Here is a 19,315-nt window from a genome sequence, read left to right on the forward strand (position 1 = left end):
CAAGCCAATAAAGATGTTACATAGTTTATTACTGTTAGTGGTAAAAATATATATAAACCAGGGACACAAGCTCCTCACAATTTACCTTGTTCCCCATAAGTGTGGTCCGTCCCATTTATAATATCCCAATACGCCTTCTCATTGAGTGAATGTGTCCACCCACACATATGCAGCCCATCAAAATTGCACTCAGCTGAAAGAGAGAATACAAGTACTGTAGTTACAATAATACCTGATGAACCAACCACACAACAAACATCTATCTATCTACTGTCAGACACTGTAAGGGGTGGCCACAAACAAATTGCCTTCAGGTCACCCTGTTCTCTGCTATGTAGCTGCCCTCCCTCAACTCACATCCCTCTCCCATTTATCTCTTCACTCCAGAGGTGGCCAAACAGTCGATCGCGATCTACCAGTCGATCGCGGCCACTTGTTTGGTCGATCGCCGTTCCCCCATAAGACTTGGCATAAGCTGCTCAGCTCGCCAACATGGCAACAGTGCGCAAGTTGTACGTGACACATTCCTGTCTCTTGACTCTTCCCTCGCATCAGTCATAAACGCGCGGTGTCAGTAGTGTTGGAGCATACATACGAGTACAAACGGGACGTTACACAGTTGCACAAGTGTGGTGTATTAATTACTGTGATTATAATAAACTGAATTAATTGAACATGAGTGGAGCAAAAAGACCGAAAACCTACCACTTTCATGAAGAGTGGGAGCATGATTTCTTTTTTACAATGTATAAAGACAAATGCGTCTGTTTGATATGCCGTGATAGCATTGCTCTGCCGAAGAAAGGAAATTTAGAGAGACATTTTTCAAGCCTACACATGAAATATGATGTTGATTTTCCTCCTAAAACTGAGATAAGGAAAATTAAAGTGAGAGAATTGAAAGCTCAATTAGGAGCACAACAACATTTGTTTGCTAAACCTCTTTTACAGTCTCAAGCAGGAACTGAAGCATCCTTTCGTATTGCAAATGTGTTAGTGAAACACAAGAAACCTTTTCAAGATGGGGAAATGGTGAAGCAAGCTTTTCTTGAAGCTGGAAATGTTTTATTTGACAAATTAAAGAATAAAGGTGAAATCATGCAAGCAATTAAGGACATGCCTCTATCTCGACAATCTGTGACAAGACGAGTGGAGGGAATGGGTGAAGACTTGGAAAACAAACTGAAAATGGACATAGACAACTGTTTTTTTTTTTCCTTGCAATTCGATGAGCCGACTGATATAGTGGATACTTCTCAGCTAATTGTGTTCATAAGAATGGTTTTCTCTTATATGAGTCACAGGGAGGAGTTTTTAACTGTGATTCCTGTGAAAGGGACAACTAGAGGTGAGGACATTTACCAACATTTTTTTCATTTTGCCAAGAAAACAAGCCTTCCGCTACAGAAACTAGTATCCATTGCAACCGACGGCGCCCCCTCCATGGTCGGTAAGAACAATGGGTTTCTAGCACTTTGCCAAAAAAATGAAGATTTTCCTGATTTTTCAGCAGTCCATTGTGTCATACATCAGAATGCACTGTGTGCTAAAGTTTTGAACATGGCAGATGTCATGAACATTGCTACCAAGATTGTTAATTCCGTTCGAGCAAGGAGCTTATGGAGACGACTCTTCCGAACTCAGCTGGAGGAAAATGAGGCTGAGTATGAAGACCTGCTATTGTACACTGATGTCAGGTGGCTTAGTCGGGGACAGTTCTTAGAAAGATTCCAGTCCTTGTTGCCTGAAGTGATTCAGTTCCTGGAATCAATTGGAGAAAGTACATATCCGCTGCATGCAGCACTATGGCTGTTAAAATTAGCTTTCTTGACAGATTTAACAGCTCATTGTAATGCATTCAACCTTCAGTTTCAAGGCAAGGATAAAACCATTACTCGGTTAGTTCCGTAAATGCTTTCAAATCAAAGCTAAAATTTCTAAAATCTCAGCTAGGAAGAGGAAATTTGAAGAACTTCCCTAATTTACAAAAAGCTGTAGAAAGCCGTGATGAAAGCAACTGCACATACGATACATTTTGTACTGAAATACAGAATCTTTGGGGAGAACTAGAAAGAAGATTCCAGGATATTAAGCAGCTTGAACCTATCCTGGTTTTTATGTCACATCCATTTGCTGAAGTTGATATTGAAGGAATTTCTGCAATTATCTCCTCTTTGTTCAACATGAATGCATCAGATTTGGAGGAAGAAATATTGAAGCTTCAATCTGATATTCCCTTGAAAGCAAGAGCTTCAGAGAAAAACTTCTGGAATCTACTCCATGAAGAACAGTACCCGGGATTGAGATCTATAGCTCTTCGGTTGACTGCATTTTTTGGGTCAACTTATCTCTGCGAAGAAGCCTTCTCCCAAATGAAGATAATTAAATCAAGATACCGAAGCCGCCTAACCGATGAACGTTTGAAATACTGCCTCCACTTGTGCCTCAGTAGTTATGAACCCTCCTTCAGAAAATTATCACAAGATATGCAGTGTCATGCATCAACTTCGCAATAAGCTTGGTGAAAGAGTCCTTTCATAGGTAGGATGAGGTAAAAACTTTGGTATAATTTAGTATCAACTGATTCTTTTTTTTCTTAATTTAGTTTGAACTGATTATTTTTTTTTAGTACTATGCTATTTGAAATTTTTTTCCCCAGTTGACGTAATAATATTATGTGATTATGTAATATGGTAGATCGTAAAAGAGTTTCAGTCTTTAGAGTAGATCTCGGATTCTAAAAGTCTGGCCACCCCTGCTTCACTCCATCCTTTCATCTCATCCTGTTTCCCCCTCCCCCTCCACCTCACTCACTTACATCTTTCTAGTCAGTCTCTCATTCTCCATCCTCTCCACACAGCCAAACCATCTCATATATTTATCTTAATGCTGTCAATCACATCCATGTAAGAACCTCAGCAGTCCTAAATTATGGTCTGCAATTACTTATCTGCCGGTGATTAAACCAGTTCATTTTTTGTTATTAAATATGACTGTCATCACCAGCAGTATAAGACACCTATTTGATCTATTTCAGTTTCAGTTATTAAACAATACCTGTACATGTACAGTATAATACAATACAGTGAGCATCTTTTAATCAGTCTCCCAAAGTAGGTTTTTCTGTTTTTCATTATCCTAGTCTTATATGCTATCTGTCACTCAACCTCTTTTTGCATATAACTGTTCTGATGTAAATATGCTTACTAGTATGTGCAATAAATCAGTGTAATATAAAACTGTCTATACAATATTAAAGTTAACATGTAACTCTCTATATAGAATTATGGAAAGGATATACTGAATATTTCATCATGTACAGTACAGTATTTTCTCTGAAAACACAGTTTTAACATTCTGGCACTTCCAAGACTTCACTATTATAGATATTAATTTGGTGACAAAACAGAGAATTATTATATACTTAAATGTACTTCCACTATATCATGATTTCACTTGGTACATGTCTTACAACACCCTATGCTGCAGAGAAAACAGATGTAACACCAAGAATGTCAATGCTCACCAGTACTGCCGCAATAACCAAAATGCACCATGAAATCATCAAAGGTCACAAATGATGTCTGGTCTGGAGCATCAAAGACAACCTCCACCTGGACCCTGAAGAACTCGGCATTGACGTCTGCGTGGCCCTCCATCCACTCCGACACCTTCCCTACTGGCGCCGACCATACCACTATCGGAGCCTGAAGTTAGGGGATTTGCAGTTACGTCTCTATCTTCGTTACTTTTGTTTACAAAGGCTCCAACATGCTTTCATGTGTAGGTATTGGTCACCAACTGGCAGTTCTCCATGTTGCTCAATTTCTAGCAGCTTCTCTGTTCAGTTCCTTATCCCTGAGGTCACACTCTATGACCTTGTCCCACATCTTTTTTGGTCTGCCTCCTCCAACCCTACCCTCAACAGTCACACCTCTCACCCTCTGTAGCCAGTTGTTATCCTCTAACCTCTCCTTGTTATGCTGTTTTTGTTGTGACCTGATGGACTGTAGGTATTTATCAGTGCCATCACAGTGAGGCATCCCGACACAAGGACCCTCCTAGTCTAACTTAATCTAAAATGATGAAATGTTTCCTCTCAAAGAATTACCATATTGGGGTTGGCCATGGTGCAGCTAATGTATTCTATGGACTTGGTAACTAAACAAGTGCCAAAATCAGCTAATTACTTCCCAACAGTTGCCGGAAGCTATTGGGATAAAAATGAATCTGAGATGTGTAAAATGATCTGTAATGATGTGAGAGTCCCAGCTTGGACTCTGACTCTACTCACAGTCACTTATAAGAAAGAGCACTGGATGAATGTACTTGTGGCTGAATGTTTCCTGCCTAAGAGTGATGACTGTGTGGCTAGTGACCAAGCTTGCAGCCAAATTTCATTCACATGGTAGTACCTCCCAATGTCCATGGTAGCCACCCACCTACTATCCAACACTAAGTAACAATATTAACATTCTCAGGCTCTAATGATACTCTCAGCTAAATAAAATCATCAGGTGTCAGCTGGAACTGAATGCTCAGCCATTTGAGAGAGTTAAAAATGAGATGTAATGTGTGCTTCAATACTCACAAGGGTGCCAAGGCCGTCCATATCTTCCGGAACATAGTACACCTTCATTGTTGCTGCCGTGCCCTCGTGAGCAAAGTAGAAGAATCTGTTTCAGGAAGAATAAAACATCCAATGAATGTCTTGATTTTGTCTCTTCAGCTGTTGACACCTTTTAGCTCTTGTTTCTAGTGCCAATAAATTATTTACTCAGATTACAAATTTTTAAACAGGATGGATTAGACACAGCCATTAGTAACTCTTTCATTATGGGAGATCTCTAATAAGGTGAATAAAATAGTTTGGTGGTATTCCGAAAAATATGAAATGCAGTAGATGACTTAGTTTGATGCACTTAACAAGAAACAAAGGCTGAAGGCATGAAAAAAGTTGCCTTTTTCAAGAGAAACTGAACTCTTAAACCTGTGTATGGTAGGGGATGAAAGTCACTCATAACATTATCTGGTATCCAGCAATTTAACACATTTAGACTTATGCATCAGTTGTTAACATACCTAATGCATGTGGCTCCAGGTGACAGGCAGATGGGTGAGTGGGTAAATGATATATTGCCAGGACTGCTGTTGATAATATTAGCACAGTAGCTCACAGTCTGTAAGTTATTATATTCAGACTGCTAATGAGTAAGTAGTCAACATACCTTATACACGTGGCTCCAAGTGACAGGTAGATGGGTGAGTAGGCAACAGCTGTATTGAGAGCACTGCTGTTGATATTATTAGTAGCCCACAACATATGTCCGCTCAGCGTGTTGGTGGTGTGGTCAGGGATGGAAGACTGGCCATCAGACCACATCCAGTATGGGTCATTAGCTCCCTGGGCACGAACGTTCTGCCATCCACATGCGTGACTGCCCTCAAAGTCACAGTACTCCTCTGCAAAGCATTTTTAATACAGTATTAGTGTCTCTCTCTCTCTCTCTCTCACTACATATGCTGGCTAGTAAATGGTGTTTAATGTAAAATGTAATAAGTTTCACAATCTAATTAAAAAAATGTAATGATATTATTATTCACAAATGTACATCAAAATTACTTCCACTATTTACCTAATATTCCAGTGCTGGAGAGAGATGCCATCAAGTGGTGGCACAGATATAACTGACTGGCTCTGCTGTTCACTTATACAAACATGCCTCAACTCCCTCCCTATCCCCCAAAAGGACAATGTTGAGTTGCTGGAGAAGAGCAACTTCTGCCTGCAGTCCTCTGGGTTCACATTCCAGATGACCCTGGAGCTAGATTTACAGATACTACTATTACCACTACTACTACTACCACCACTACTACTATCATCATTACTACCTAATATTGAGCATGGTCCCTGGGTAAGAGCCAGTGTATCCACAGCAATCTGGCCGTTGGGTGTGTCGCCTCGTATGCCTTCCACCAGTATGAAGAACAACTCCTCTGAGGATACTGTCACCATGCCATCCACCCAAAAGTCTCCCACAGGTCCCTCACGCATCCACAGTGACACCAGCTCTCTTCCACGCTGCAAGGAAAAGTGCCAGTGATGAGATAAGTTGGGCTCATTTAACTCTCAGACTGAGGTGAGTTTTATTTATTGGCAGCAAAATAAAATAGTTCATTGTAAGCTGAAATAAAATACAGGGTAAAGCACCAATGAAGAGACAGGCAGTTCTCATTTAACTTCCTGACTGCAGCAAGTTTTTATTACCTGAATGTAATCATCCACTGAAACTTGAAATAAAATACAATGTTCCTTATCTTCTGTCAATATGTTAATGATGACAGTTTTCAACCCTTTTTTGTTTTCAACCTCTATTTGTGCCCTAAGTTTCTCTTGAGCATTGTAAATTCACCTTTCATTAGCTGATGCAAAATGTAAATTCGGTTATTCACAGCAAATTGATTAAAGATTCATACTGATAATGAATTAACACATTTTCTTTGCTCAAAAGTTGCTTGTGATTTACAGTGTTATAAAGTTAATCTTGAAATCAGAAATTGATGATTTTTTTTTTCCCCCATCAATTATTAAACAGAAGATATCTCACTTCTGCTTCACTTCATAAAACATACTAACAGGACACATCACAGACTTAATCTGTTTAATCCAAGGATGTATTTTTCAAGTGATTCATGTTAAATCTAGATAATTCTATTACTTCAAGAGAGACTGACTGAACATGAAAGGTTATATACAACCTTCAATGACCCTTCCAGTACTGTGGCACTCTCCCAAGATGAATATAATAATCTGAAAACAGCATGAATAATATATGGGATTATCCTTATATTGTACAGCATTATGCACTCCAATTCTCTGGTGTTATGGAAACAGCTCAGTCGGCATTACTGGTGTCAATCCTACATTCCTCTCTACTTCCCATAGTTCTTTCAGGACTTTATAATGTCTTCCTTTTTACATCCATTAAGTGCACAGTTATTTTATTCATCCCTAACAATGGCACACTCAGCCATCTTCAGCACACAAATGAATTGGGATAACTAATATATGGACCACCCTTTACCCATTTCACCCATGGATATCTTTTGCATTTTCTTTTTGTCATCTGGCAATCTTATTCATAGGGGACATTTTCTTGAACTGAATTAGATACAGCCTACGTAAACCCCTTCAGTATGAGAGACCTTTTCTAAGTTGAATATAAGTGTTTGGTGGCAGCAAAATGAAAATGATGTTACCCAGACTGCAGGGGCTTACGTGATGGCTGACTGTGTACACAAGACACTACCTGCATAACAACATTCAGCTGATGAGGTCCATCCAAGAGATACGAGAAGGTAAGGCAGTAGGCTTGTGATGCCGAGACCTCTGTGGAGTTGAGTGTACCATGTGCTCCTTGATTCACTTCACCCGTGATGTCCAGGTATGCATACCCACCTGACACAAAGACGTAAACACACAGCACTATACAGGACTATCACAGTCACCATACTGTAGGTGGTTTATTTTCATCTGAGGGAACCAAACCACTCTCACAACTTGACTAATGAGCCAAAATTGCAAGAAATTCCACTGAATGTTTCTCCTTGGTTACTGATCATATTTAACTTCCAATCTGACAACATGAGTCAGTGATCTCTGACAGATGAAAACAAAATGACTATTAAAATTCTAATCAATGACTGAAAATAGCATTTTTCCTCATCCAAAAAACACACATGGAGTAATTTCACTATAATCATAATCATTTCAGACACCTTGCCCCTTCTTACATTCCTCTGAACAGAAACTGGCTGTGACAGAACCACCTCCAGGCTACCCTCTCCTCACCTCTCTTTCTTTCTCTCTCTATCAAACACTGTTCTTCCTCATCCTCTTCTTTCTCTTTCTTCAACACACTATTCCACTTCCTTCTGCCACACCATGTAAGGAGCAGTTTCATTCTTAGTAAAATTAATACCAATACTTACCATCAGAGGTGGAATCTGCAGCATGGACAGCCCACGCCATCTGATTCCCTGAGCCCTGAAGAGACAGAATATAATGCATTTAATCCCTTCGGTCCAATAAAGTGCTTAGTGAGTTATTCTTGCCACCAGTTGATGCTTTATTCAGCTTTGGGAACCCCATGTAGTGAAAGTATTAATTAAGACTATACTGTACCTCACCTCTACAGTTTAAAAAGTCTCTCTAAAGCTGAATAAAATTGTCCTTAGATAACAAAGCTAAAATGAAAAATACATCATCATATTGAAGGGTTAACTAAGGTATGACATTAAATGACTTTATCATCATGTTTTACACATTATCAATGATGGCTAAGTTCGTAATGATGTACTTGTGTGCATGTCATAAATACCGGGCATTGAAGCTACTATAGGACAGTTTATAATGGTTTTTAGTCAATCCTTCATCAAAAGTCCATTAATCAAAGCTGCAGAGGGCTAATGTATGAATCACACTCTGTATCAAAATATACTTCAATCATTCCTGTGTATCACTTAAACTCCAGGTGACAGTATGTGTATCACAGAGAACATCTAAGTGTGGAAAAGTTGGGAAAGTTAACATTTTTCACTTCAAAAATTTTCACAGAAATACCACATGTTACCGAAAGTCCACACACAAGTAAATCAATCTTTTTATTGCAAATGAAACAACCAGGACAATGTGCTCCATTCATGTACAGTGATGAGTTGAAGACCCTTTGCTTTCCACTGGTGGAACATATCTTGGCCAATCAGCATGAAAAACTGATGGGCCATAACCACAACTGCCACTCAGTTAGACAAAGGTTACATCATCAAGCCAGTCACCAAGAACGAAGAGTTAACTGCACTATAAGAAAATACAGAAATATGGAAAAATTGGGCACAGTTCTGGAAGACATATCACAACATACCATAAATGCCTTCTGATGGCACTGTCACAATTGAGGGGTTACTATACCATTTTTATTGTAACTTGGCCAAAAATTGTCATCTTTCTTGAATACTGAGGGGTAACGAAACACGAATGCTAAAATATGATGCTGGATGTATAGAGAGGCATACTACCATCTTACATTGTGTCTGAGCTATGTGAAGAAAACTTTGCAAAGATAAAAATCAAGGTCAAGTTGAGGTGAGACAGTACAGGAATAAGGTACAAATTCACAACTTACATCACTAGCATCACTGGTCCACTGGCACAAGTCCCCATCAAAATTGCAGTCATAGATGCTGGGAGGGTAGGTGGTGGGCGGCTCCAGGGTGGGCTTGGGAATGGGCTTGTACGTCACTCCATTATCGGCTTCTTCTGGCCGGATTGCACAGCCACCTGCCGCCACCACTACATCATCCACCGCCACATCGCCAAGGAACCCAGAGCCCATGACAGTCTCTATGGTGACCTGTAAAATGAAAATGGTTATACCATCAACATCAGACAGATATCAACTTCCACTACCATATTATCAACTACCAAATCACCAGGGAAACAGGATCCAAACATGGTTCCAATGGCTGACTGGAAAACAAGCATGGTAATGTGGTACTACTGATACTGTACATGGCCGACACAACCATCAGCTTCCATTACTACATTATACACTGCCATAATCTGTACACTCCCTGTCAGAGGTACCTTAGTAAACGACTGCACTTACTGATGATCATGGCAATGCCTGATAATGTTCTCCTACTGACCTGAAGCTGGTGAGATGCGGAGAAAGGAGCTGACGCGTACAGCCACAACGGGTCCCACATTGACGGTGTTGCTTCTAGTCCCCATAGGGTTGTTGTGTCTCCGGTTTCTGGATTGTATATCTTAGACAATAGCAATGACCCCTCTACACCATATCTAAAAAAAAAAAAAAGTTGTCATCATCACCATCACCATCAATCATCATCATCATCAGTCATCATCATCATCATATCATCTCACCCAGACAACTAAGCAACAGCATGTCCAGTGAAAAGGGCCACACACTCACTCACCCACCAATCAAGTCCCTGGAAGAACTAAACAAAAGCTACATCATCACAGTGAAGGGGTCACAGCCTCCTATAGACTCAGACATAAACCATTCAAATGCTGTCCACTTACATATGGTACCAAAATGTGAGACAGAGCTCTGATGCAACGATAGGAGGCAATTTCTCACTCAGCAGGACTGATACCTTACTCTCCATATCCTCAGCAGCTTCAATGAACACAAATCCTCCCTGGAAGTAAAAACAACATAAGATATTCAAATACATGGCATAATCTTGTCAGCCTTATGATGTATTCTTCTTACTGTCAGTAGGGAAGTGTTGTGGTGTTGATGTGGGGTGACTGAATATGTTAAGAGAAATACTTTGAGATGGTTTGACCATACAGTGAGATGGAAGGGGAGGGGAGAGGGAGACCAAGGATGTAATGGAGGGATGTAATGGAGAGATATATGAGGGAGTGGGTTGCCAAATGGCATTAGGACAGAGCAGTATGGAGGTAATTTATATACAGCCACCCATTACGGGATGAAGGCATCTGGCAATAGATATTTATATAGATACTGTCAGATAATTATTTTCAACTAAGGAAGAGTCCACAAGTAATGCAGGGGCTTCTCAAGGCTAACCAGTCCTGTCTGCAAGGTCTAAAATATGCCCAGTGAAAAAACAAGAAAATCATTAATAACTAACCATGTTATTTTTCAGTGTCCAGTCAGAGTAGGGTCGAGTAATGAGCGACACTTCTCCTGGGGTTGCCTGCTGCCACTCCAGTTCGCTTCGCTCCTCATCGACATACCATGTGCAAAGGCTGTGATCAAATGAGCAGGAGGCCTGAGTATCACAAGCCCCGGGAACCAGACGGACATTATCGAGGGCAAAGGTGGAGTATATGCCATCCATGTTATCACCAATCACTCCTTGAAAGGCCAGTCTGAAGGGTTTTGTTGATGGATCCAAATTCAGCTGCAAGGAAGAAGGGAACTATATGGTATGATAAACACAACACAAATGACCCCTTCAGTCTAGGCGATGTCTTCATTTACTTCTTCTCTCCTCCAGATACTTTTATTCACCTTGGGAGAGAATTTTTGAAATGGAGAGGTTAGATGCTGCCTTAATTTAAAGCCATCCACTATAAACATCCTTCCTGTATTGTATATCATCATCTGCTGGTAGCAAGCATAAAATATAAAAAAGCACACCCTTGGTTTTGTTCATTTGGTATACCATAATGCACTTACACAATCACTAAGAATCTAGAAACTCTTTTTGGTTTTAAGACTTTTTCATCATCATCACCATCATCTAATCCTGCGTTGCCCCATGAGAAGCATAGGAGCCCAGGGCTTGGTAAGTTGGTCCTGACAAAGATGAGAGTGACCAGACTCACTCGTCCCTGAGTGGCATTATGTGAGCAATAAACTCCAACCACCCCACGCATATACATCTTTATAGACTTATTCACTTATACAATTGCTGTTACATCCAAAGTTTTTGTTATTTAATCGTTTTTCCAACCTATACAGTTCCTACAATGATAAATTCATTATACAGTCAATTATCATATGATCTGTTTCAAAAAATGCATCCCAGTTATAAAAACCTGGGTGTACTGTACGTCATCAGAAACAAGATGTTAAGTACATTGGTCTGCCATAGTTTCAGCACACTCTTTAACTTTACCCCTGGCTGGAGGAGTTGCAGCCAGGGCTTCACACCAAACCAGGTAATGAGGAGGGACACCATCACCTGGTGGCACCAATATAACCAGGCAACTCCACTGTCCTGGTATACAAACATCCTTCAAACTCTCCCTATCCTCCAAAAGGAGGATGGTGGAATACAGGAGACAGGCAACTTCAGCCTGCAGTCCACTGAGTATGTTCAGATGATTCTTGTGTTGCAACCACCACTAATAAAAAGGGTTTGTTTCTCACCTGCAATCCGACCCAGTCACGTCCGAGGTCATCTTTCTTATGCATAAGCAGCACTCCAGTCTCAATGGTGCCTTCACCAACATTGTACACATCAAAGGAGGCAGTTTCTGTCAACTCAGAGTGCAAATGGACTTGAAAGGATGCACAGTGTGGCTCAGCGATGCGATACTCTGTGGTGTATATCACTCCCTTGGATCCCTGCAGTGAGAAAATTATATTACTTTACAAATGAAATACTGTACACTAAAGATATCATCATCATCATCATCATCATTATCCTGGCTTCTTTTCCCCTCTAAGGATGGGGTGAGGAAGGGTCTAGAGAGTGAGAAAGGAGATAACACAAAACAGGTAAAACAATCAACTGCATACCCTGTGATATAGGCCACATACTCATTCACTCAGCATTAAAGCCCTGGAATCCTGACTCAGTAGCATAAAAATTACTGTATCTATCACTCTTCAGTTTTTTCTTTAAGAAGCACTTTTACATATACCTGTGAGGGGAAACTTATTCTACTAACTACCAGTGTTAGAAATATATACATCCTTCATACATCAGAAGGACACATGCAAGAAGTCTTACAATTACTATCTAATTTTCTAATCATCATCACCACCACCACCACCATTCAGAATTTTTTTCTGACCTAAAGATCTACTGTATAATTCTTTGGATCACTTCAACCACAAGGAAACATTGCTTCAGCTCTCGGCCACATGTTAGGACTAATATATCATTGATGTGTCCTTGACTTATAACAAAAAGAGACATAAAAATAGGTTACATACAAGTAATGTGGAAAGCTGCCATCAGATGACCAAGGTATATGTATTCTGGCATGTTGGTGCCGTTATAAATGATTCGGTATGATTTACAGATAGACAGACAGACTTCAATATCAAGGATGCACCACATCACCTCAGGGGCAGATGTGTTGAGGTAGATGTAGTAGCGATGGGCCTCTGACTCTTGTGGCAGGTATGGGTCGTCAATGCCAGAATCATCGTGCCACAGCCAGTCTATGTCGTCCCTCACAGCCTCTTGCTCAAAACCGCACATGCCCAGCGTGAAGGAACAGTACATGTCTTCCTCTCTGGGGCATCTGGATTCAACAACCTGGGTGCAGATTATTACCTTATTAAAGTTCCTATGCCCTGTGCAGAGATTTATGCTTCATTATTTACTACATCCTCATTCCTGCTTGTTCAAACCCACACATGCCAAAGAGGAAGGAGTAGTACTGGGCATATCTTCCTCTCTAGGGCATCTGGATTTGGCAACCTGTGTGCAGATTACTGCCTTATTATTTTTTTAATGTAACGAAGAAGGAACCAAAGGCTAGAAATTGTTATCACCAAAAAGAATGCATAAAAAAAAAGAAAAAGAAAAAGCGCCAAATTCAAGATCCGTTCATTTCAAGACATCTGGACACACTGCATTTAAAAGACTGGTGGGCATAGACAGTAGGAAATATGTACTGTACAGATAAAGGACGACAGTTCCAGAGTTGACCTGTTGCATACACTATGCACTAGTCACCTTAACTTGGTCTAAAACTGCCATCTTTCCATCTTAATTGCTGAGATGTAGCAAGAGGTTAACACTAGAAAATGGCAATACCCATGAATATGCACTTTGGAATGGGTGTAGTGTTGCAATATCTTATTCTTCAACTGAGCTATGGGAAATATGCTGCAAAGTGATGAAAATCTCTGCCAAAGTAAGGTGGCTGAACTGTACTTAATGTTGTCCATCACACCCTCGTCCTAAACCCCACACAGACCCAAGTTACAGCAGGAACTTTCCACCTATTTCAGACATTATGGGTCTACAACCTTTACAACAATCATATGACATTTACTGTACGCTACAGTTGACCCTCATTTTTAGATTGACGGTTATATGATCATTCACTTAGATGATAATAACATTTTAGTAATTTTTCTCATTTTTTTTTTATATGATCACAGTAATGCCTAGCTTCTCACTATATGACTGTTTTTCCCACACACACAAGTGCTACAGTGCTATTTTTGTTATACAATTGACTGCGTGCTGTACTGCATTGATATAACAACTGTGCTCACCTGTAAATCATCCACTGATGCATCTCCATCCTGGCTATCTTCAATCTGTGCCTCAACTGTAATATAAAATGGTGCCTCTATCATGCCGGCTGCCACCTCCCTCTCCACCAGCACCCAGGCGTCATGCAATGCATAGTCTCGACGCACCAGTTCAACAATGGATGGACCATCTCTTTCCTGAGTATATAAGACAAAAAAGTGTTAACCTATTTAATCCAATAGAGTATTTTTAATTTCATGAAGGTAACAGCAGAAAAGCCATCATCATCATCATCATCATCATCATAAGCTTGGGTGAGAACCAGAAAAATACTGACAGAATATGATACTACCCAAAGTTTGCCCAACTGAATAAGCCACACTCTCATTCAATCACCATTCAAGCCCTCGGAATCAGAAAAAAAAATATATATATATCAGTACCTATGATGACATTGTAGAGTGACCCAGTGTTATCAGAGACTGTCACTCAGTATCCGGAAGTGGTTGGACACAAGTGGCATCGAAAGAGTGCAAGAGAGATATGCTAAATTTTTCTATAAATAATTTTTGGTAATGTTTGCTGCTTTGTGTTCAGTCTTGTACAATTTCTCTTGCCATCTTTTTTGTGTATTGTATCTTACCTGTACTGTATCTAATACTGAATAATGTACTTTATGAAATCAAGTCCCAAGTTTGGTCCTATTTCATTTGTTTGACCTCCCAGAAAATTTCCAAGAGTAACATTCAGTTATCCAAAAAATTCCACATCCGGAATGGAAGAATCCCCATGCATTCCTGTTACTCAAGCTTTTACTGCACAATACTCACCTCAGCATAAACGACTACAGGTGGTGGATTGTCGCCTATGTGGTGCAGGTAGAAGGTAAGGCAATAATCCAGGTTCGGGTCCAGGGGTGGGGTCTTCAGTCGGGCACCTACAGAGTCGCCAGTCTGGCCTCGGATTGCATCTTGTAAAGCAGCGATATAGTGACCGCTGCCTGGTTAGATAAATTCTCGATAAATATGGTATATACTTCTGAAATTCTCTCTCTCTCTCTCTCTCTCACAATTCAATGAAAATATGAATTATCTCCTCGGTATGGACTGCAAGGTCTTTGAGATACTGTACTAACTTTTCCTTATAACTCTTTACAACTCTCTCTCTCTCTCATTTGTTCCAGGTGACTACACTGGATGACAAGTGTGGTTTCCTGTAATCCAGGATGCCATGTACTACACTGGGTGGTAACCATATAACCAAATAGTGCCCGGTGGCCTAGTGGGTAAAGGCACTCCAGTTGGATGGAGCCTGTAAAGGTTTTCATCCAACGGGTGGTTGAGGCTTCTTGCTCATGTAATGCCACTCAGGAGCAAGTGAGGCTGGTTACTGTCATGTTAACTGTTGGGACTGAGCAGCCTTGGCCTGGGCCCCTTTGCTCCTGTTTATGTGGGGAACTCTGGGACTGGATGAAATGATGAAGCATTTGTTCTGACCTGATGAACACCTCTAACTCCTTTCAGTATAGATGTTGGCCAAGTGTAGTCAAACTCTGATGATGGTTAGAGTAAAGACCAGGGAGATGTATTCCTCCCTCATGATTAAAAGCTCACTGAATTTTATGCAACCAGAATTTAGTACTGAAACTATATCAGTGGTCCAATTCCATCAGATGAAAGCAAACCAGCTATAAACACTTACTGTTGTGGAATGTGTGGTCAATTAGTGGGTGGTCTGGTGATGGAGGGTTGTCGCCACTGACTTGTACCCAGGTGCCCACTTGGCTGCCGGTGTCCTGTGTAAACTCACAGATGGGGAAGGACGTATTCTCAAAGGCGCAGGCGTAGGAGTTGAGGGCGAGAGGGGAGGATGTGGTGTATGGAGGCTGTGTGGGCGGGGACTCGGGCACGGCATCTGACGGCAACGCTGAAAAGACAATTACCAGTCTTTATTCAGTGCATAAATCCATCTTGCACTGGACTATATTCTTTTGCTTTAACTTGGTCTAAAACTGACATCTCACCATTTTCAAAGCTCAGTCATAACAACAGATCAAGTAACAGGCATCTACATTTGTCTCTTGGAAAATGACTGGTCCACTGGAAGACAATTTTCAAGATAGTTTCAAAAAGGTATGAAAGACCATGACTGCCTAATACTGTACATATAAACACAGAAAGTTTTGGTGCTTTGTTCTGGCCTAGCAGAAATGATTTTGGCATTTCCAGCTACATTTGGCTCTCTCTGTGAAAAGCTCTGGTACTACTGGAACGCAACATTAATGATAATTTCAAAATAGTACGACAGGCTATGAAAGGTTCAACAACTGAGAAGAAGTTTTAAAGCTCCTCAAGCAAAGAAATTTTCCAAGCCATATAGGGCAAGAATTTCACACACCAAATTTCTGCTGAAATACAGTATAACATTTTTGTGCACTTCACTTACTCAAAAAATTTGCCACCAAGCTTTGTGAAATAAGAAACAAACGAACAAAGAACTGGGCCACATTAATGAAAAACAACTACATCCATACCTCATCATGGTAATACGATGAGCTGTCATTGCTATTTCTACACCTACTTGTGTCGTTCATGCAGTTTTCTTGACAGACATTTTCTTTACAACTGCATATGCTTCACTACAAAACACAGTACATCAGAAAGTATATCCCATTCTCCACACAATTTTATTCAGTTTTGGAGACAGCTCTTGTAGTTAAGAGGATAATGAAGGCTATACTGTATACTGTACAAGATGGCCCATATATACTGGTAATACTCCCTTTCCACTTTGCTGGGCAATTTCTCGTCTGTTGCAGCAACGGCTCAGTCAAGATTATCAATATTGATGATAAATTATTAATTCACGTCCTACCCTTACCACTACACCCATACCCACACCAGCAGACGAAGCCACTCCCACACCATATACAATACCATCAGCCAAATTTCTAGGAGAATGTAACATAGGACTGCCCTGTACAGTATATCCCTCCAATCTGAAAAGGCTCTCCTAAGATGAAAAAGTTGTCAGGGGAAGACATGAAGAACCATCAGAATACATCACCACACTGATGGTACTAAAGACAATGAATTATACCAGTGCAGCACAACCTCTCAGATCTTCAGTATATATGCATTTTCCAAAAACCTCCATTTTCCTTATTTTTTTTTCTTTTCTTTTTTAATGCAAGAGGAGGGGTACTGACATCATCTTCCTCACATAATCAGTGCATAGGCTATTTGAAGACATAGCTTATTTCTGTACAAATACAACAACACATCATATATCACTAATACAAGGTACAGTGCTTCATTGCATCTAGTATTCATGATACTGCAGGCTGTTTTTTTTTACATGATTTTCTCATACTCACCATTATGATTCTACTTTCCAAAATATTACATTTTCTGTAAAGCTTCTGGACCCAAGCATTTTAGATCTGAGAGTTTATATTGCACTACTCCTTGACTGTTGCTGCTGTTGTGGCCCAAGGGTCATGTGAATGTGAGGCTGGAAGATGGCAGATTGATGCTACCCATCTCCTGCAGTCCACCATTTTCCATTCAGGGGATGGGCAGTGAGCTGAGGGATGTTTGTACTGGTGCCACCCCGTGAAGTACGTGTAGTTCTCCAGCATCCATTTTGACAGTAACAGCAGGTAAATATTACTCACTTAAGCAGACTGGATTCTCATCCATGACTGGTCTTCTGATAGCAAGGTATCCCTCCCTGCCATCCCATGTCTCACCCTGTATTATTAGCAGGAAATTCTGTGGTGCATCCTGAAACAGACAAATTAGTACTCCATTAAGATACCATATGTGAGGTGGCAGGGGGAGACCAAGGATGAGATGAAAGGATGGAGTGAAGAGATATATGACAGATGAGGGTGTGAGCTGGAGGAAGGGCAGCCAAATGGCAGAGGCCAGGGCAAACAGACAGAGAGTTAGACAAGGTGACAGATCATCATCATCATACTGCATAACCAGTGAAAAGGGACAGACACTCACCATTCAAGCCCCTGGAATCCTGGCTTTACCTCACAGGTCTAACCATCTGCATACCTTCAATCCAAATTGCATCTAAGAAATAAAGCACAGAACAAGTTCAGAGGGAGCTTGTCACCTGCAATACGTCACTATCATCATCATCATCATCCTCATCATCATCATTATCCTGTCGTATTTTCCCATCTGCAAGTGGGGTGAGACAGCATCTAGACAACAAGAAAAAAGAAAGAATCATGACAGTAGGAGAAATAACCTATAGCATGCCCCATGAACTGACCAAAGGAAATGGGGCATACATTCATTCATTCACTATTAAAGCCCCAGGAATCCTGGCAATATACTTTAAAAAAACGAAGCCAAAACTGACCTTAATGGGAACTTCTGCAGAGTGCCAGGAAGAAAACTCGTGGTTTTGGGTGATGGAGTACTGCCAGAGGAGCGTCTCATTGCTCTGCGTTATATCTTGCATCAGGACCGACAGCCTTCCTCCATGCTCACAGCAGGCCTAAGATAATTCAAATCCTACGTAATACTATACAGTTTATGTGATAAGTGGGGGTACCCATCATCCACTCATTCAATGCAGTGAAATCATGCTTCATATCACCCAAAGGATTTCACATCAAAAATAGGGAAAGTAGAGGCTGACCCACTAATCTTACCACAAATGAGAATACAGAGAGATTTCATAACAAGACAAGAAAGGCAGAGAATGAACCAGTAAGCTTACCATAAATGAGAATACTGAACAGAGAAATTTCATAACAAAGTAAGAAAAGCAGAGCATGAACCATTAATCTTACCGCAAATGAAAACATAAAGCAAATCGTCCCTCCGAACTTGGTGCTCTGGAGTGTAGAACTGACAAGGCGAGCGTGGTCCCCTGGCTGATGATGAGGTCCCACCTCAAATATGGCATAGCGTACTGCAGAAAAAAACACCAAAATACAATGTGACTTTTATATAACACTTCACTTCCACTCCACCAGGCAGTTTTTGTGCTTGTAGGGATGGCTCAGTCAGTGATGTCAGTGTTTATCCAGCAGCATTTATTCATTTCCAACTCCCACTGCCACAACCACAACCACACCAGCAGACTGAGCCATCCACAGAACACACACTACTGCCAGCTGAGTTTATAGTACAGTGCTGTGCTATTTACTCGTACAAGCCACCCTGTACGGAAAACTTCTTAATATCTGTATGTGCATTATTCATATCATGTTGTTGTCCATATCATGTCATTATCCATATCATGTCATTATTAAGAAGGAGGACAGGGGGGAAGTGCAATC

General features: G+C 40.6%; 2 protein-coding genes across 2 annotated transcripts in view; both read right to left on the bottom strand.

The window, feature by feature from the left end:
- The window catches only part of LOC145416269 (MAM and LDL-receptor class A domain-containing protein 1-like), a 94,199-nt gene extending 86,167 nt beyond the window's left edge, over window positions 1-8,032 (bottom strand). The window contains exons 1-7 of the mRNA XM_080285268.1: window positions 7,993-8,032; window positions 7,311-7,459; window positions 5,893-6,082; window positions 5,229-5,463; window positions 4,592-4,676; window positions 3,527-3,707; window positions 86-193 (exon numbers count right to left, since the gene is read on the bottom strand). Of these exons, the coding sequence (XP_080141394.1) occupies window positions 86-193; window positions 3,527-3,707; window positions 4,592-4,676; window positions 5,229-5,463; window positions 5,893-6,082; window positions 7,311-7,459; window positions 7,993-8,032 (988 nt within the window). The remainder of the gene's footprint in view (window positions 1-85; window positions 194-3,526; window positions 3,708-4,591; window positions 4,677-5,228; window positions 5,464-5,892; window positions 6,083-7,310; window positions 7,460-7,992) is intronic.
- Window positions 8,033-8,446: 414 nt separating this feature from the next.
- The window catches only part of LOC145416270 (MAM and LDL-receptor class A domain-containing protein 1-like), a 75,642-nt gene continuing 64,773 nt past the window's right edge, over window positions 8,447-19,315 (bottom strand). Inside the window, exons 58-71 of the mRNA XM_080285269.1 lie at window positions 18,824-18,945; window positions 18,388-18,525; window positions 17,684-17,792; window positions 15,709-15,933; window positions 14,838-15,007; window positions 13,983-14,204; window positions 12,832-13,056; window positions 11,937-12,134; window positions 11,644-11,748; window positions 10,690-10,962; window positions 10,109-10,227; window positions 9,709-9,862; window positions 9,186-9,413; window positions 8,447-8,485 (exon numbers count right to left, since the gene is read on the bottom strand). Coding sequence (XP_080141395.1) covers window positions 8,447-8,485; window positions 9,186-9,413; window positions 9,709-9,862; window positions 10,109-10,227; window positions 10,690-10,962; window positions 11,644-11,748; window positions 11,937-12,134; window positions 12,832-13,056; window positions 13,983-14,204; window positions 14,838-15,007; window positions 15,709-15,933; window positions 17,684-17,792; window positions 18,388-18,525; window positions 18,824-18,945 — 2,327 coding nt within the window. The remainder of the gene's footprint in view (window positions 8,486-9,185; window positions 9,414-9,708; window positions 9,863-10,108; window positions 10,228-10,689; window positions 10,963-11,643; window positions 11,749-11,936; window positions 12,135-12,831; window positions 13,057-13,982; window positions 14,205-14,837; window positions 15,008-15,708; window positions 15,934-17,683; window positions 17,793-18,387; window positions 18,526-18,823; window positions 18,946-19,315) is intronic.

This window comes from Coenobita brevimanus, chromosome 105 (genome assembly GCF_032717465.1).
Source record: "Coenobita brevimanus isolate Jiangsu-jjx chromosome 105, ASM3271746v2, whole genome shotgun sequence".
In the NCBI taxonomy this organism is placed as follows: domain Eukaryota; kingdom Metazoa; phylum Arthropoda; class Malacostraca; order Decapoda; family Coenobitidae; genus Coenobita; species Coenobita brevimanus.